This window comes from Cololabis saira, chromosome 19 (genome assembly GCF_033807715.1).
Source record: "Cololabis saira isolate AMF1-May2022 chromosome 19, fColSai1.1, whole genome shotgun sequence".
In the NCBI taxonomy this organism is placed as follows: domain Eukaryota; kingdom Metazoa; phylum Chordata; class Actinopteri; order Beloniformes; family Belonidae; genus Cololabis; species Cololabis saira.
In genome coordinates, this window is record NC_084605.1 from 17,056,045 (window position 1) to 17,073,060 (window position 17,016).

At 43.0% G+C, this 17,016-nt stretch overlaps 1 protein-coding gene across 2 annotated transcripts in view; it reads right to left on the reverse strand.

The window, feature by feature from the left end:
• Window positions 1-5,909: 5,909 nt before the first annotated feature.
• The window catches only part of crhr1 (corticotropin releasing hormone receptor 1), a 149,715-nt gene continuing 138,608 nt past the window's right edge, over window positions 5,910-17,016 (reverse strand). For both annotated transcript variants that reach the window (XM_061708459.1, XM_061708458.1), the window contains exons 11-14: window positions 15,408-15,493; window positions 15,061-15,196; window positions 14,820-14,861; window positions 5,910-6,939 (exon numbers count right to left, since the gene is read on the reverse strand). In XM_061708459.1, coding sequence (XP_061564443.1) covers window positions 6,799-6,939; window positions 14,820-14,861; window positions 15,061-15,196; window positions 15,408-15,493 — 405 coding nt within the window. In that variant the 3' untranslated portion in view covers window positions 5,910-6,798. The remainder of the gene's footprint in view (window positions 6,940-14,819; window positions 14,862-15,060; window positions 15,197-15,407; window positions 15,494-17,016) is intronic.

Consider the following 17,016-nt stretch of genomic DNA (forward strand, 5'->3'; position numbering starts at 1 on the left):
CTCCATCTCTTTAAGCCCGATAATTAGTTGTGGACTCTTCAGTGTAGTTCCACGGTTCAGTTCCCACAAGGACAACTGTAAGTGACTATTAAGACATACTTTGCATGTTTTACAAAATAAAAACCAGCAACACTTTATCAGACAAACACGTAGTGACTCTGCAGGACGTTCCGAGCTGTAGTGCATCCGTAAGTAAACAGAGAGCAGCTGGCGCTTTAAGACTTTTCACTCCAGATGCTTCAGTTTTTGATTTGATCAAAATGGAGGAACATTTGAAATCTCCCAGAAAGACCGTTGTTTCTACGTTAACCTCCTGAGACCTGGTGCAGGGTTTTTCTTGTCCCTTTGGGCCCCGTTAAAAAAGGAAATATTATAGTATAGACAACAAAATGTAGGACGCCAACATGGGGCATCACACCAGGTCTGTTTTCTGTTTTTACACTAGAAACAGAAATGCATGCAGGAATGTCTAGCTGTGTTCCAAAGAGCTATTGTTGAGAGATATATTTTATCCTTAAGGCCGGGACACACCAACCCTATTATCGGCCGTCGGGCGAGGCGGGGCCCTGAGTCAGTTTGGCGACATGTAGAATCGGCCTCTATGACCAATCTGATTGGTGGAGTGCTGCCCTCGACTAGTGAATCAGAGTTAACCGGAAATGACGATGGTAAACTTACTAGCTAAACAGCGATGGCACAGACGCTACGCTACACTCCATCATGGCGTTGGTTTGTAATTGGATTGTGTTTGATTGTATTATATTTTCACTATTAGCCATCTTATTTCGATCCTTCTTGACTTCTTTCATATGTGAAAACACTGACTGTTCAGAACTCAAGACTAGAGCGATGCCTCATTTCCGGTTGTTCTTCTTTCCCTTCCTTTCTGGGTGACATCACAGATTAGCGCAGTGTTTCTCAATCCTGGTCCTCGTGGGCCCCTGTCCTGCATGTTTTAGATGCTACCCTGCTTCAGCACACCGTGATAAAAGTACCTGTGTCATCAACAGAGCTGTGCAGACCTTGGTGACAAGCTAATGAGGACCTTTAATTAGAATCAGGTGTGTTGGTGCAAGGAAACATCTAAAACATGCAGGACAGGGGCCCACGAGGACCAGGATTGAGAAGCACTGGATTAGCGCTGCCTGCAGTTACGGGGATGTATTACTCCTCGCTCACGCGCAGAACGTACGCTCCAGTGGGCGTCGGGTTGGTATGTTCAGGAATATTTTTTTGACCGACTCGGGGAGACGGGAGCCAACTTTCAGTCCGACTGCTTTCCTGCCGATGGTCGGCCGTCGGGTTGGTGTGTCCCGGCCCTCAGATAGCTGATGTTCAAGGCAAAGCTTTGACAGATGGATGCTTCTCTCCGATTTCTTCTATTTAAACTCACTTTAATAGATTCACGTTCAATTTTTAAGCAGTTAGCAAGAGAAGTACCCTGAATTCCAATCTCCACCCTAAACCCTCAAGCCCTGAACCCTCACAGACTTAAGTGACGTCAGCTGGAAATGATCAAGTATGAGAGGGTGTGAGGGCTCCAAATGGTAGAAATAAGAATGGGACAGCACTTAGCAGAAACCGGAAACACGTCAGATCAAAATGTTTTTTTTTTTAGTTTTTTTTTTATAAACTTTATTTAACATTTCAATTTACAAAATTCCTAGTCAGATCAAAATGTTACGTACCGGTATTATACGTTTGGGAATGATCATCCTACGGATGTTTGAAAACAAAGTGGTAGCCTATATAAAAGTGCATAAAATTCAACAAAGAACACAATTTAAATATGCGCACAGTACAATATGTATTTCCTTGTTAATGTAGTGTCTTTCTTTCAATCTACCCATACCAGCACATCCAGTATGCCAGGCTCAATCGCAGAGTAATTTCATTTTTGTAAGAGCGTGTAAACTGATGGTATCCTGAGTTAAATATTCCAGCTGTGTTATGACCAACTAATATTACTTTCCATTTTGAGCATGATGTCATTTCATTTTTGTAAGAGAGCGTATAAATTGATGGTAACCTGAGCTAAATATTTCAGTTATATTATCACTATTTACTGCAACGTTTTTGTTCAACTTGCTGAAATTGTTTAAATTTTGTGGTCATAAATAAATGAATAACCAAATTACTGCCTGACTTGTTTGTGTTGGATCTAAAACTATCTTGCTAGTATTTACATGTATGCATTTCTGTTAACAAAGGGAATCTTAATTCAAACACTGTACTCAGATTAAAGAAAAACAAGTTTTGTTTATTCAACACCAGGTCAAATGAGGATTTGTCTAATATAAAATGAAAACAAAAGAAATTGAACCTCAAATTATGAATAAAAAAATGATGAAGAAAACTACATATTGTCCACCATCTTCCCAAAAATGTCAATTAACTTAGATAACTGGTCATCCCTCTTCCTTTCCCTCTCCTCCTCCTTTTCATCCAGCTCCCTCAGCCTCTTTTCTTGTCTTTAGTCTTGAAGAAAGTCCAAAACTTAATTCGTCCTTTTTTTGGTTTTCTTCCCTCCGTTTGTTGGTTGCTCCCTGTTTGTAAAGGAAATAATAGGACCGTTGAAAAATCATCACGGGACAACAGTTTCTGAATTTAAATCACCAGTGGGCTGTATTTATACTTACAGGTGAACTTCTTTCGTCTCGCAGTCGCACATGAATTATTTTCCTCCGCCCCCTGTTTTGTTTACATTCTCCCTGGTAACCTCCTTTTATGTCACAACGCAATGAACTGTGGGTAATTCCCTTTCCCAAAGTCTGCGGAAATGCGGACTTACGGGAAGTGAGCAGTAAGGGCTCAAAATGTCTGCTGGGAGCCCTCGCACACTTAGGCTTTAGGAATGGGACAGCCCTAAACCCTTACGCAAGTCGCGGGAGCGCACCCGTAAGGGTGTGAGTCTGTGAGGGTGGAGATTGGAATTCAGGGGTAGTTTCAGCAATTTCACTAGAATTTGTAATAGTAGGTCAAAGGTCGACGATGGAGGTGACCTGGGGCTCACCTGAACCCCAGAGAACTTCCATAGCAACTTGTCACATCTTCCCCCCATGGACTAAAGGAAGCAAGAGCGACGCATATGTCAGTGTGGACTGTCATTTATGGGCGCAACTGTTCGACACGTCTCGATATTTGAGCTGAACTAAAAATTGTATGTATTGACAAAAATATGAGAAGCATCAATATGATGTTTCCAAACTCAGAATACCTGCAGCTTTCTGGAGAACACATGAACCGAGTCATATACCGGTCTGTCTTGATTCAAGCCATAGGGTCAGCAGACAAAACTATATTCAATGGCCATAATGGAGCAATGCCCTCTGGGTAGAGTATGAATGAGTCCAGCTGGAATGCCGAGACTGTCTCAGTTTAGATTTAGATCCACACCCGGCTAGAATTCAGACAGATTTGCTAAAGTTGAGGCCAAAACGGCCCGAATCAAACTGATGGAAGTGTCCAGCCTTTCCACGGCCAGTGATGCTCAAGTTAATCTGGAACAAGAGCTAGGAAGTCCCTTGACAAAAGCGCTGAGATCAAGGATCAACCCCCGATCATGCTTAGGAACATTTGCTTTTCTTTTTTTATTCAGGAGGAGCAGGAGCTAAATTACAAAAGTGTTTGTGCCTCACAATTATGCAGAGTTGTGGTGTCCCTTGACAGAGGTCGTTGTTTTTGGTCCCTAACACCTTAGGAAGGGAGTAGATGGTGTTGCGATGGCCTCCAGTGCTACAGTGCAAAACGGTGGTGTTATTTTCGATCATCCTCTCCCAGAGTGATGCTGAAAAACTAATTCACATGTTTGTATCTTCTATAATAGATTATTGTAATGTGTTATTAGCAGGATGTCCAAGTAATTTGCTGAATATCCTCCAGCTGATCCAAAATGCAGCAAGAGAGACCACGTCTCTCCAGTGTTAGCCTCGCTCCATTGGCTACCCGTAAAACTCAGAATCCAATTCAAAGTTCTATATCTTGTGCATAAAGTCCTAAACGTCCAAACTCCTGGTTATTTGCAAGACCTGATAGTACCTTATGTTCCTAACAGTTCTCCGTTCTCAGAGTGCAGGTTTACACGTAGTTCCTAGAGTATCCAAATGTAGATCTGGAAGACTGGTCTTCTGCTTTCAGGAACCGTTACTACGGAACCAACATCCAATCTGGATTAAGGAGGCTGACACCACCTCCACCTTTAAAACCAAACTTAAAACCTTTCTGTTTAGTAAAGCTTCTAGTTAGTTTTTAGTAAACCTCTAGTTAGTGTTAGTAAACCTCTAGTTAGTGTAAACTCTAGTGTGTTAGGGCCAGTAGTCATACAGTAGCTGCAGCTGCAGGACCAGACTAGAGCAGCTGGTCTTCAGCAGGAGGGCCCCCCCAGGTCTCTTCCCTCCTAGGGGAGTTTTTCTTAACACTGTTCGTAATAATTGCTCGGAGTTCATGTTCAAGGTCTCTGGAAAGATCCTAGAGACAACTTCTGTTGTAATAGACCAGGGGTCGGCAACCCAAAATGTTGAAAGAGCCATATTGGACCAAAAATGCAAAAAACAAATATGTCTGGAGCCGCAAAAAATGAAAAGTCTTTTATAAGTCTTAGAAAAGTCGAAATGTCGAGAAACAGTCGAAATGTCGAGATTAATGTTGAAGTACAATCTTGAGAAAAAAGTCGAAATGTCGAGAAAAAAGTCGAAATGTCGAGATTAATGTTGAAGTACAATCTCGAGAAAAAAGTCGAAATGTTGAGAAAAAAGTCGAAATGTTGAGAAAAAAGTCGAAATGTTGAGAAAAAAGTCAAAATTTCGAGAAAAAAGTCAAAATTTCGAGAAAAGAGTCAAAATTTCGATAAAAAAGTTGAAATGTTGAGAAAAAAGTTTGAATGTTGAGGAAATAGTCAAAATTTTGTGAAAAAAGTCGAAATGTTGATAAAAAAGTCGAAATGTCGAGATTAAAAAGGAAGAAAAAAGGGAAAAAAGAAGAAAAGGGAAAAAAAAGGTCAAACATTTTTGAAAAAGCTCCAGGGAGCCACTAGGGCGGCGCTAAAGAGCCGCGGGTTGCCGACCCCTGTAATAGACGCTACATAAATAAAACTGAACTGAATTGGATTACCAGAGCCCTACGGGGTGCACATGTCATTTGAGAGCAGCAGCCTGAGAACAGACTGGTTTGTAAAGGGTTTAATCCAAATTGCAATTCCATCACTAAATACTTGTCGGTTATGCAGCTTCTTTCGTGCAGCCCTGTGTTGAGCTTCACATCATTTCATATCTGTAATGTACCTCAGACCAATACGAGAGCTGCACAAAGAACAGGTCTCATGTGCTGGAGTTGACAAATGCTGAACAATGGCTACTCAAATAATAGTCATGTTTGTGTTTGATAAGAAGTAGCTGTAAAAGTGCATAAAGCAATACATTACTGCTGAGTGGATCAATCTCAGGGCCGTGGAGGTTGATGTGGACTAGAAGTAGGACTGCTGTACACTGTACCGTGGTTAGCGGACAACCTCCCTGAACCGTGAAAACAAAGCTGCCCTTAAGCTCATCAACATTTGTTTTAGTCATTTGTTCAAGCTGAACATCCACAGAAAGATGGTACGACCAGCAGTGGTTTTTAGTCTCACATCCTTTGTGTTTTGTTGTGAAAACACTGAAGACTGGAGGAGTAGCTGTTTCCGCTCGCCTCTCCTCTTCACGCTGAGAAACTACTGGACTTTTCACAAGCATTGCAAACACAACTACAATCAGATATGTGTCTGGAACATCTTAAATATAATTTAGAAGGGAGATATCGTGAACAAGATGCAGATTTCTTTGACTGATAGCATACATCTGTCACTTTGCCTGTGTTTCAGTGAGTCCTACAACATCACTGGCCCACATCAGAGGAGAATTACCCAGATTTAACTTTCCAAATAGGCACACCTTGTAGGAGAGGTTGTGGGGTTGGAGTGGAGTAGGCCTCCAGCCCATAATACAAGTGCTATGAGGAGAGCTGCAAACTCACTGTTGAAAAAGAGCTGAGGAACGGCTTGTTTGCGCTGCTTTGATCAGAGCATGTCCCAGGCGTCTCATTAATATCTGATGGGACTGTCAGCAGGTCAGAGAGGGGCCCAGCATGTCACCTTTAATGCTTCAGATGCATCCTGATGGGTTTTTCTGGAACAAAACTCTTCAGGTAGAAATGGAGGAATGTGTTTAACATTCCCAGAAAGTTGTTGAAAGTAGCACAACTGTACTGAGCTCAGCATACGCACTGAAAGCAAGACATCGAAATAACCACACGGAGAAAACAAAAACCGTAAACATGAACGTGAACGTGAACAGATCCGACATGGCCTCTGTCGCGCCAGTGTGGCGCTCACTGAGACGGACTCCAGTTCAGTGCAGTCAAGTGTCCAAACTCTTAATGATGAAGATGATGACAAAATAAAATAAAATAAAAACACAATAAACAGTTTTTATGGCAATAATGGCGTTAACATTAATCTAAATGAAGTGCTGTACATTCACAATGAAACACACAGATCAGCTTGGTCACGTGTATCTTTTGATCCACTAACCTCTCACATCACAAAGTCTGCAATATCCTTCCCCGTCCCCGTCCCCGTCCATTTTCTCCAGAAAGTCTGTGAAATGTCCCTCCTGAGCTTTAGGAGACTGATGCAGTCTCTGTCCTGCGCTTTGTGCCAGCTCAGAAAGTCTTTTGGTGTGCGCTAGCGAGGTGACAGAAAACGATGACAATGACAGCTGGAGGTGTCTCACGCAGCGCTGGTGCAGGACAGAGCTGGATCCTCTTTCATAGGGATGTGGACTGCTTGATGCTGTGAAAACTGACCCGTGAAGGTGAAGTAGGGATAGACATAGCCTGGGTCATCCTGGCTCTGATCGAATGCTGCTCCTGCCAGCGGTGGAACCGCTTCCTCACCGCTGAGCGGACCTGGAAACGACAACAGCTCTAAATAATACTTTAGTGTTTAAAAAGAAATTAACAACACAAAAGATAACAAAAAAGGCTTTATCAGGCTAAAACCTCAGAAAAACAACACAAAAAATTTTTCTTTTCAGTCTGCCATGTTTTATATCGGAAAAAAAGGAAGCTAAAAAGAAAAATAATATCATGTTAGCAATACTAAGTACCCCCTTCTAATAAGCAGCCAGATGACACAATGGCTTCAAAATGTTTTAAAAGATGATGATAATATAAAAAAAATGATGACGAAGATGATGACGACGATGATGATAGTACTAATAATAATAATTAATAATAAAGGAGACGTACATGAGTCCTGGTCCTCATATAAGAGGCTTGTTATTGGTTACTTGTGAAATCTGGACCTCTCTCCCACTAAGTCTTGATGGGCCAAAAGTCATAAATACTACGTTGAGCAAGAATGAGAAATAATTTCATTTCAGAATTACGTCATATGATCTCGGAGCTGTCTGGAAACCCTTACTGGTTGCTAAGAGAGATGATGTGACACAGTGGTAAACAAACATCTGAAGCAGTTTTCTGGAAGGTACATCAGACGTTCACGAACCGAGGGATTACTCCTATCATTGTTAAATGCTTCATTTCTTGGAGAGAGCAGTTGGTGTGTGGCATCAATCAGCTTACACATGAATAAGTCTCATAAATGTAGACTGAACTTGTTAGATTTTTTCATCTGTGACAGATATTTTAAAAATTTTGTCTATAAAAGTTTTTTTTTATACACATTTCTATCCTTTTTAAGGAAAGGGTTTTAAAGCAGCACAATGTAACTTTCAGCTTTTGTTGAGTTTGGCGGCTCCTTTGGACAAAAGCGGTAGTGCTTTACCAGTAGTGTGGAAGGGTTCCTACCATGCACCTCCAAGTTACATAGTGTCAGTGAAGGTGATACAGACCCCTCAGACCATGACAGAGGTGTCATTAAACCTGTTGTAAGTTGATGTACCACCACAATGATTCTGGAAATATGATATTAAGGTGGAAAAGTTACATTGTGCTGCTTTAAACTGGTAATTTCTGGCACTTGTCAATGTTTGTTATGACGAGTAACCATTACTACAAATCCAGACAAGTAATAGATGAGAGAATTAGGACGACCATGAGGAGCGAAACGGAGAGCCAGGACACATTTAAACAATTTTTCTTTCTAGTGGTCATGAGGAACATCTGTGGGAACGTTGGTGGGAACGTCGGTGGGAATATCGGTGAACACGTTGGTAGGAACGTCGGTAGGAGCATCGGCGAGAACTTTGGTGGGAACGTCGGTGGGAACATCAGCGGAATATCGGCGGGAACGTCCGTGGGAATATCGGCGAGAACATTGGTGGGAAAGTCGGCGGGAACATCGGCGGGAACATCAGCGAGAACGTTGGCGAGAACGTCGGCGAGAACGTTGGTGGGAACGTCGGTGGGAACATCGGCGGGAACATCGGCGAAAACATTGGTGGGAACGTCGGCGAGAACGTTGGTGGGAACGTCGGTGGGAACATCGGCGAGAACATTGCTGGGAACGTCGGCGGGAATGTCGGGGAGAACGTTGGTGGGAACATCGGCGGGAACATCGGCGACAATGTTGGGGGGAACGTCGGTGGGAACGTCGGCGAGAACATTGGTGGGAACGTCGGCGGGAACATCGGCGAAAACGTTGGTGGGAACGTTGGTAGGAACCTTGGTGGGAACATCGGCGAACACGTTGGTAGGAACGTCGGTGGGAACGTCGGCGAGAACGTTGGTGGGAACGTCGGTGGGAACATCGGCGAGAACATTGCTGGGAACGTCGGCGGGAATGTCGGGGAGAACGTTGGTGGGAACATCGGCGGGAACATCGGCGAGAATGTTGGGGGGAACGTCGGTGGGAACGTCGGCGAGAACATTGGTGGGAACGTCGGCGGGAACATCGGCGAAAACGTTGGTGGGAACGTTGGTAGGAACCTTGGTGGGAACATCGGCGAACACGTTGGTAGGAACGTCGGTGGGAACGTCGGCGAGAACGTTGGTGGGAACGTCGGTGGGAACATCGGCGAGAACATTGCTGGGAACGTCGGCGGGAATGTCGGGGAGAACGTTGGTGGGAACATCGGCGGGAACATCGGCGAGAATGTTGGGGGGAACGTCGGTGGGAACGTCGGCGAGAACATTGGTGGGAACGTCGGCGGGAACATCGGCGAAAACGTTGGTGGGAACGTTGGTAGGAACCTTGGTGGGAACATCGGCGAACACGTTGGTAGGAACGTCGGTAGGAGCATCGGCGAGAATGTTGGGGGGAACGTCGGTGGGAACGCCGGTGAACACGTTGGTGGGAACGTCGGCCGGAACGTCGGTAGGAACATCGGCGAAAACGTTGGTAAGAACGTTGGTGGGAACGCCGGTGAACACGTTGGTGGGAACGTCGGCCGGAACGTCGGTAGGAACATCGGCGAAAACATTGGTGGGAACGTCGGCGAAAACGTTGGTGGGAACGTCGGTGAAAACATTGGTGGGAACGTCGGCGAGAACATTGGTGTAACGTCGGCGGGAACGTTGGCGGGAACGTCGGCGAGAACGTCGGCAAGAATGTCGGCGAGAATGTTGGTGGGAACATCGGCGAGAACGTCGGTAAGAACGTTGGTGGGAACGTCGGTGAACACGTTGGTGGGAACGTCGGCCGGAACGTCTGCGAGAACGTCGGCGAGAACGTTGGTGGGAACGTCGGTGGGAATGGTGCAGGAATGGCGCAGGAATGCTGGGACAGTAGCGACGTGTGTCTGAATGAAGAATTTCAGGCTGGTCCCTCTCAGTCTGGTCGTATCCACCTTCACTGTCATACTGAACTGTTGACTCTGAGGTCACGGGTCCTGCCTGCTGAGGTGTCATGAGCTCAGCTACTACTAGACTGCAAACTCTGCAGAACTCTCATGTACTAATATGTTGCAGCCATTTTACGGTGCTCGCCCAGAATTAAACGTGGCTTTGTGGTCTAAGTGGGATCGTTTAAGTTTTTATACTAAATGTTTCCGTTCTTCCTGAATGTGTCGGGGGGTATCCTTTGTTCATCCATCTAATTTTTTTCTCCCCCTGCTCTTCCTGCTCCCTCAGCCTATAACAAGACACTAAATCAATATCCTGTGTAAGCTACACATGCTGGCTAATCCCTTTGTTCGTGCCACAGTGTGGTTTATGATGACATATTCGCTCATCATCCAGCCAGATATCACAGCGAGGGTTGGTAAATGAAGAGCAGCTGATATTAAATCCATTTGCTGCTTGAGAAATAACTTGAAATGATTACTCTGGGATGGGACGCTTGGCTCTTAGGCCATATCTAGCCAGAATCTCTTCGTCTGAAGTTTATCTTTCGTTGCAATTTGGTATGAGTTGGCGGCACTTAACTTCTTTTAAGGATGAAGATATTGACTGAAAAGGTAACGAGGTGTTTTGTACTGAGCTGCTTCTCTACATTTAAGACCCTAGACATCTCTGCCTCAGTCGCCTTCCTGCTGTGAGTGATGAGGTTCAACCTGAACATAAATTGTTCTTAAGTCTGAACCCTGCTGCTTCTTTCATTCAGCATATCTCCACACCAGTTTGTGCTCTGCTGTTTTAAAGGGGAAAGGATTCATTTGTTATCAAAGATCACGAAGGCACACGTTTCTCGGCATCATTCCCACTTTTTGCATGGCAGCTGTGCTGTGCTGTGCTGTGCTTGGCCAGTGCTGCGAACACTCATGCCCACTCATGCCCACACAGTCCTGAAGATGCACATCCCCCAACTTTACACTATCCTCACTGATAAAACTCTACAATTGTTCACTTGCCTCAGAAATAAGTGTCATTAATATTCTACTCGACAATGCCGGTCTCATGGAGAAAACTTCCCACTGTGTTTCCCTCCTCTCCCCTGCCCTCATGCATCTTAATTTGGACTGGCCCTTATCTAATTTCCCAGTTTGCACATCCTCAGCTCCTCTAGTCACATCCTAATCCCTGACTGAGAACCCAAGGACACACACGCTGTCAGTCACAACGTAGCCCGACCTGGAGCATAGACTGCTTTACTGTTTGACACTAGATGAGGCCCTAATTTACAAAACTTAAATAGTGCTGGAGTGAAATTGATTTAAAAAAAACTTGAATTAATGATAAATATTAATTCATAGATTTCCCATAACTACTTCATCCAGCTCAGGTTTGCTGGGGTAATGGGCCCCACTTTGTAAAACTCCAGCGCGATGGAGTTCAAACCCTTTCACATGACTTGTGGCGTTTATCAGTTACACTTTAACAAGCTAGACTCATGAACATTAAGATCAAACTCAAGTTGAGCTATATATATATATATATATATATATATATATATATATATATATATATATATATATATATATATATATATATATATATATATATATATATATATATATATACACTTGGTAATCCACAAGAAATATATAGACAAATTTTATGGACTGGTTTTATCAACAAAGTTTTGGATCAACACAGATGGTGCAGATCTGAAGCACAGGTGACATCATCAAATCATACTTTACAAAAGTAATAGAATGATATTTGATTTTGGACTCAAATCACAACATTATAATCAGCCTCCAGACTTTGTACGGACCGGGTGGTGAACAACGCAGCCATGATTGTGCACGTCAACGCTGCGTCGAGTCAAGGGGCTTACAGATTTTTTAGAGATCACTTTTTTTTAATTTAAATTTCATCCCCACCATGCCGCCACATAACATAATCTGTGAAAAGCATCCACACAGGTTAACACCAGGGGACACGAGATGCAAGGCCGACAGGCGAGGGAGCTGACCTGGAAAAAGTCAGGCAGAAAAAGAAGAGAGAGTCACACTACGCTTAATGACTGTGGTGAAGTGAACGCAGGTGAAACAAGAGGGAACCATATGGACCTGTTCGCCCCCTTAGAGCCATTTACACTGCTGTTCTGTCAGTTGAGTCAATACAAGTAAAAGCTATAAACACAATAGAAGATGTTACCGTGGTTATTGGTCACTGAGATGTGCTTGGATGTCAGTTAAGGATTGGGAATATTTTAAAGATGAGAAAAATGGATGGATGGTGCCAACGTGTGTTTACATCGTTCATCATCGTGGCATTAACAGCAGAAATCTGACCTGTCTCCTACACATGTTCCCAAATGACATCAGAGGCAACTGACCTGCCCCGGGAACCTTGCTGCTTTGCAGAGACGGTGATAATCACCAGACTGCCATGTGGCTTTGGGAAAGTGAGCAGGAGGGGAACTTTCTCATTGACTTCTTATTGTGGACAAAGGTGGCGAATTGGCTTCACTTTTCAAACACAAGTTATATTTATATAAAGACTGCAACTAGCAGTTAGTCAAACTAATAAGCCACAATTGATCTTATAGAGGACTACAAAACTACAACTTCTTTTAAATTAATGTGCAATTTCTGAGCATTTTCCAGGTATAATGTTGACTTGGAACGTGAGAAACGGGGCTTTGCACAATCATGTATCATCCATGTAGGATCCTGGTTACTCAAAACCAGAGGGCAGGGCTCCAGACTAACTTTTTTCACTAGGAGCACAGTAGCCCCTAACTGAAAATTTTTAGGGGCACAATCAGAAATTTTAGGAGCGCACATCGTTTATCGACACACCAACCAAATTTTTACATTTCTACTACATTTCAGTGTATTAGTAATACGTATTTCATAATAGATTAATGAATTACCACAATGTGCTGTTTCAAATGCAGTGTTACATTTTATTGTGCACTTTTAAAGATGCCGCAACATAAAGTAAACTGACAGCACCATTGCTGTCATTATATATAAAAAAAACATACATTCACATGATAAAAAAGTGCTTGGTAACAAAGTGCTTAGTAACCTTTCAGCCATGAATTTAACTGTTAAACACAGTACTTAACAAATGTACAAATATTGGGGGTACTGGCCAATAACATTTCCCTACTTGTGTCTTTACTAAAACCCTGAACTTACACCAGTTGACCAAATTCACTGCCTTCACTCAAATAACTAAGGATCTTACCAAGAAATATTCTTATTTCTAACCTAAAAATGCCATTACACCTGATAACACACATCACTTAAAAGGTTAGGTGTTTTTCCCATGTTTTGGCAGTTTTCAAAATAAAATTATGAGACCTGCTGTATTGGAGCACATTTTCTTTTAGTTAAAACTGTAGCGGGGACAGATGTTTAGAGGAACCTATGTATGTACCGGGTGAAGGCTGATTTATGGTTCCGCGTTACACCAACGCAGAGCCTACAGCGTAGGCTACGGCGGCGGCTCTGCGTCGATTTAAGGCGGAACCATAATTCAGGCTTTAGGGGAACATATCGGAGAACAACCAGAAGAATATAGAGTGGATTAAAAATAAAAGTTAAGCACTGAGCTACATGTGTCTCCCGTCTGGGCCATTGCAGACTCATTGCCTGAACATGATATTACTAAAACCAAACATATCCGCCGTCTCTTTCTTCTAACTTTATGTGCGCGGCGTCAGCGCGTTGTGTCGCATTAAATGTAGTCCGGGCGTAATACCTGCTTTGAGCTGGTGAAATTAAACGAAAAAAATAAATAAATAAATAGATCCCCCGACTCATTCCCTTTCACACTCATTGGCCTGAAAATATGCGGGTTCATTGACGCACCCCTTCCACGTTTAACGTGTAAAAAAAAAAAAAAAAAAGAAAAAACTGGCAAATTTACTGGTCGCACGTGTGCGAGTGGACATGAAATTCAGTCGCACATACTCTAATTTTGGTCGCAAAATGCGAGCATTTGGTCGCAGTCTGGAGCCCTGGAGGGTGACCTTTACAGCCGTTTATCTGCCTGTCGTTTTGTTGCAATGCACCTTTGGTTGTGTGGGTTGTATTTCTATTAAAGAGGCCGGGTGTGCATGCTGCTTTCTGACCGCAGCAGATGCCTGTAGTTTGTAGCAGTATGTGATAACAGCCTACAGAAGTAGTCAAGTCTCTTTAACTGGATCATCATCATCATCATCATCATCATCATCATCATCATCATCATCATCATCGAGGTGGAGTTTGGACTGTGTTTCCACCTTGAGATCTTTTATGCCTTTTGCTAACCAATTACCCTTCATCAGCGTGCACCAATGAAAGGGGAAAGTCACTCATGGAGGTCTTTTGCATGGCCCTATTGTACTAAATTAATAAGTAAGTATCAATCTTCTTCTGTTACACTCGATCTTGGTTTGAAAGGCCATGTGAAAGCCAAACAAACCAGGACATTCTACTAGCAAACCAAACTAAATGCTTCTGCTTTGGTCTGAACCAAGATTACAAAATGACTTACGATTGTGAAAACACCCTCAATCTTTTATTTTTTGGACAAGTGACAACCTTTCCTCGCGGTCTGCAGACCAACCACTCATCAGTATGGTGCAGATGCAGGCTTTTATAATGTAGTGCATTCTGGATTTAACAGAATTACTGCAACTGCATATGTCTCAGCAGTAAAACAGCTACTAATAATACCATAACATTTCACATCAAACATGCAGCAGCATTCGTTCATGCATGCTCACGTCAGTGCTGTTCTCAGAGGGTTTCACCCCTGATTTCTCCATTAAGCCAAATTAGGGCTGACACTGTCATACCGCATAGAAAGTAATGTCACTTATATCTGCAAATGACACGTCTTAATTGTGCCCTAAATATATGTGCCTCGGGCCGCAATAACACGTAGAGCAACAGCCACCAAAAGGGAGAGTGGAAGTGCCTGAGGAGGGGAAATATGAAAGAGCTTTGGAATCAGGGGAATACTAAAATGTTAAATCAATGAACCAATGTGAATCTGCTTACCTCACTGTTTAGGAAGCAGTAAAATACTGACACGAAGAAGCCCTGCATGAAAGGAGGGAAACAAAGTGAGGATAAAACGACTTAAAAAAGAAGGGCATCCAAAACATCAGCGCTCTCAACATTTATTAATTGCTTGTGTAGCAGCCTGTCATGGAGGACCGCGGAGGAGCAGCCTTGTGCTGTCAACTCATTACAGTTATCGAGTCTTTACTTAAAGACTTGATTCCCAGATAAATCCTACCTGGAAGGATTCCAAAAACGAGTTGAAATAAATGAAGACAATTTGAGAGATCTCATCTTCCCCTGGGTTGACAAAAAACAGCATGTAGGTGATTCCCAGTAGAGGAAGAAGTACCAGAGTAGCCTTCACAGCTTTCCTGCACACGAGGAGATCATAGATTAGACCACGGTGGCAGAGAGGCTCAGATCAGTGTATCACTGTACGTTAGAAGGCCGTGCAGGAGCTCAGCAGCTCAGCCATTCCAGCTCAAAACATGAATAATTCAGAGTGTGTTCATACAGGCGTGTCTCTTGAGTGATTTTAGTGCAGATACGGCAGAAGCCAGCAGCAGGTTACAGTAAATCTACCTGTACTGGATCGTCTCCGATGTTGTAGAGGCTCGCAGTTTGGTCATGAGAATTCTCACAATGTTGAAGAGGAAAATGAAGTTAATCTGTGAGGAAATCAAACACAGCAATATCAGACTTTTGCTGACGGCGTTACAGAGTCTGATGACCCAGTTTGAAAGAGAGCCTACAGACAAGGTCGAAACAAGGTCAAAACACTCCAACAGATGACATATAGACATGGCATTTTGCAGACAATTACTGCACATTTAAACCAAAACAAAACAAAAGATGTCTGAATCTAAAAATCACATAAAAGGTTGTAAAAGATCTTAAAACTATCCAAAATAAATCCGTTTGATGCAGAAGAATTCATCTACATGCCGTGTAGTTGTTAGGACGAATTTAAAAAGAAGTTTTCAAGAAGTAAATACTGTAAATCACAGACTGTGATCTGCTTGTGTAAATAAACATGCGTGGCAGGCATCCCAGAAAAGGCAAAGGCAAAGGCAAATACCGGGCTTCATGGAATAATAATAGAAATATCATACACAGGGTTTCATTTCATTTTTTAGAAAAAGTAAGAGCAGGCAGTTAAAGTACACACTGAGTGTATTTACATGAGAAGTTTAATTCCTCTTTAATTCAGAATTAAAATTAAATCCGATCAGATTTGTTGGCAATGAGGGAGAAAACATTTAGATATGTACACATTCAGTGTGTTTACATGGGAAGTTTAATTCCTCTTTAATTCAGAATTAAATTAAATATGATTTAAAATGAGTAAAAATTACCATGTAAACACCTAATTTGGAATGAAAATGGCCATTCCGAAATTAAACTTAATTCTGAAGTAAGTGGCTGGTTTATTCCGATTTTAAATCCGAATAGAATAATTCCGCGATCATGTATACACTCATTCCGCTTTCTGCGCTGCTCGTTCCCTTGCCCATGGCATCATTGTCTGTCGCAATGACGCTTCTATTCCGCACGATTTATTTAATAAATAGCTTGGAGGACCTGGAAATAATTAAAAGAACAGATGGCAGGAAACATAAAAATGGTGAGCTTTTCAAAGCAGCTAAGCAGCTAAGTTTGTTTTTCTTCCGGTAGACGTAATTTCTGGTAGACGTAACTTCCGGTCCGCCCCCCTGTCCAATCAGAATCCTTCTCAACCCCCAGACCTTAAGGGGAATTGGATAAAGCCGATCAAACGTGTTTTCCATGTAAACCTCAATTCGAAATTACTATTTCCATGTAAACTCGAATGAAAATAGTTTAATTCTGAATGATTTAATTTGGAATAATTAATTCCGAATTAAAAAACATCATGTAACCGTGGCCAATGATCAGACGTGAAGCACAGTGGTGGGGGTATTATGCATGTGAGAAGCTGGGCAGCGACTCGTCCTTTACAGATAACCGGCTCAAGACATGACTGATGCGCTCCTGCAGCACATCGGTCTCCTGTAAGCACAGCAGCAGAATGTGGGGATGGAGTTGTGGTGTGGCGGGGGGGGGCGCAGCCACAGGCCGGCCGTCAGGCAGGACAGACTGTGCTTGCCAGTGACGCTGCTGTGAACCAGCTGACCCCGTGCTGTTTAGAAACACACAGCCATGCAGCGCTGAG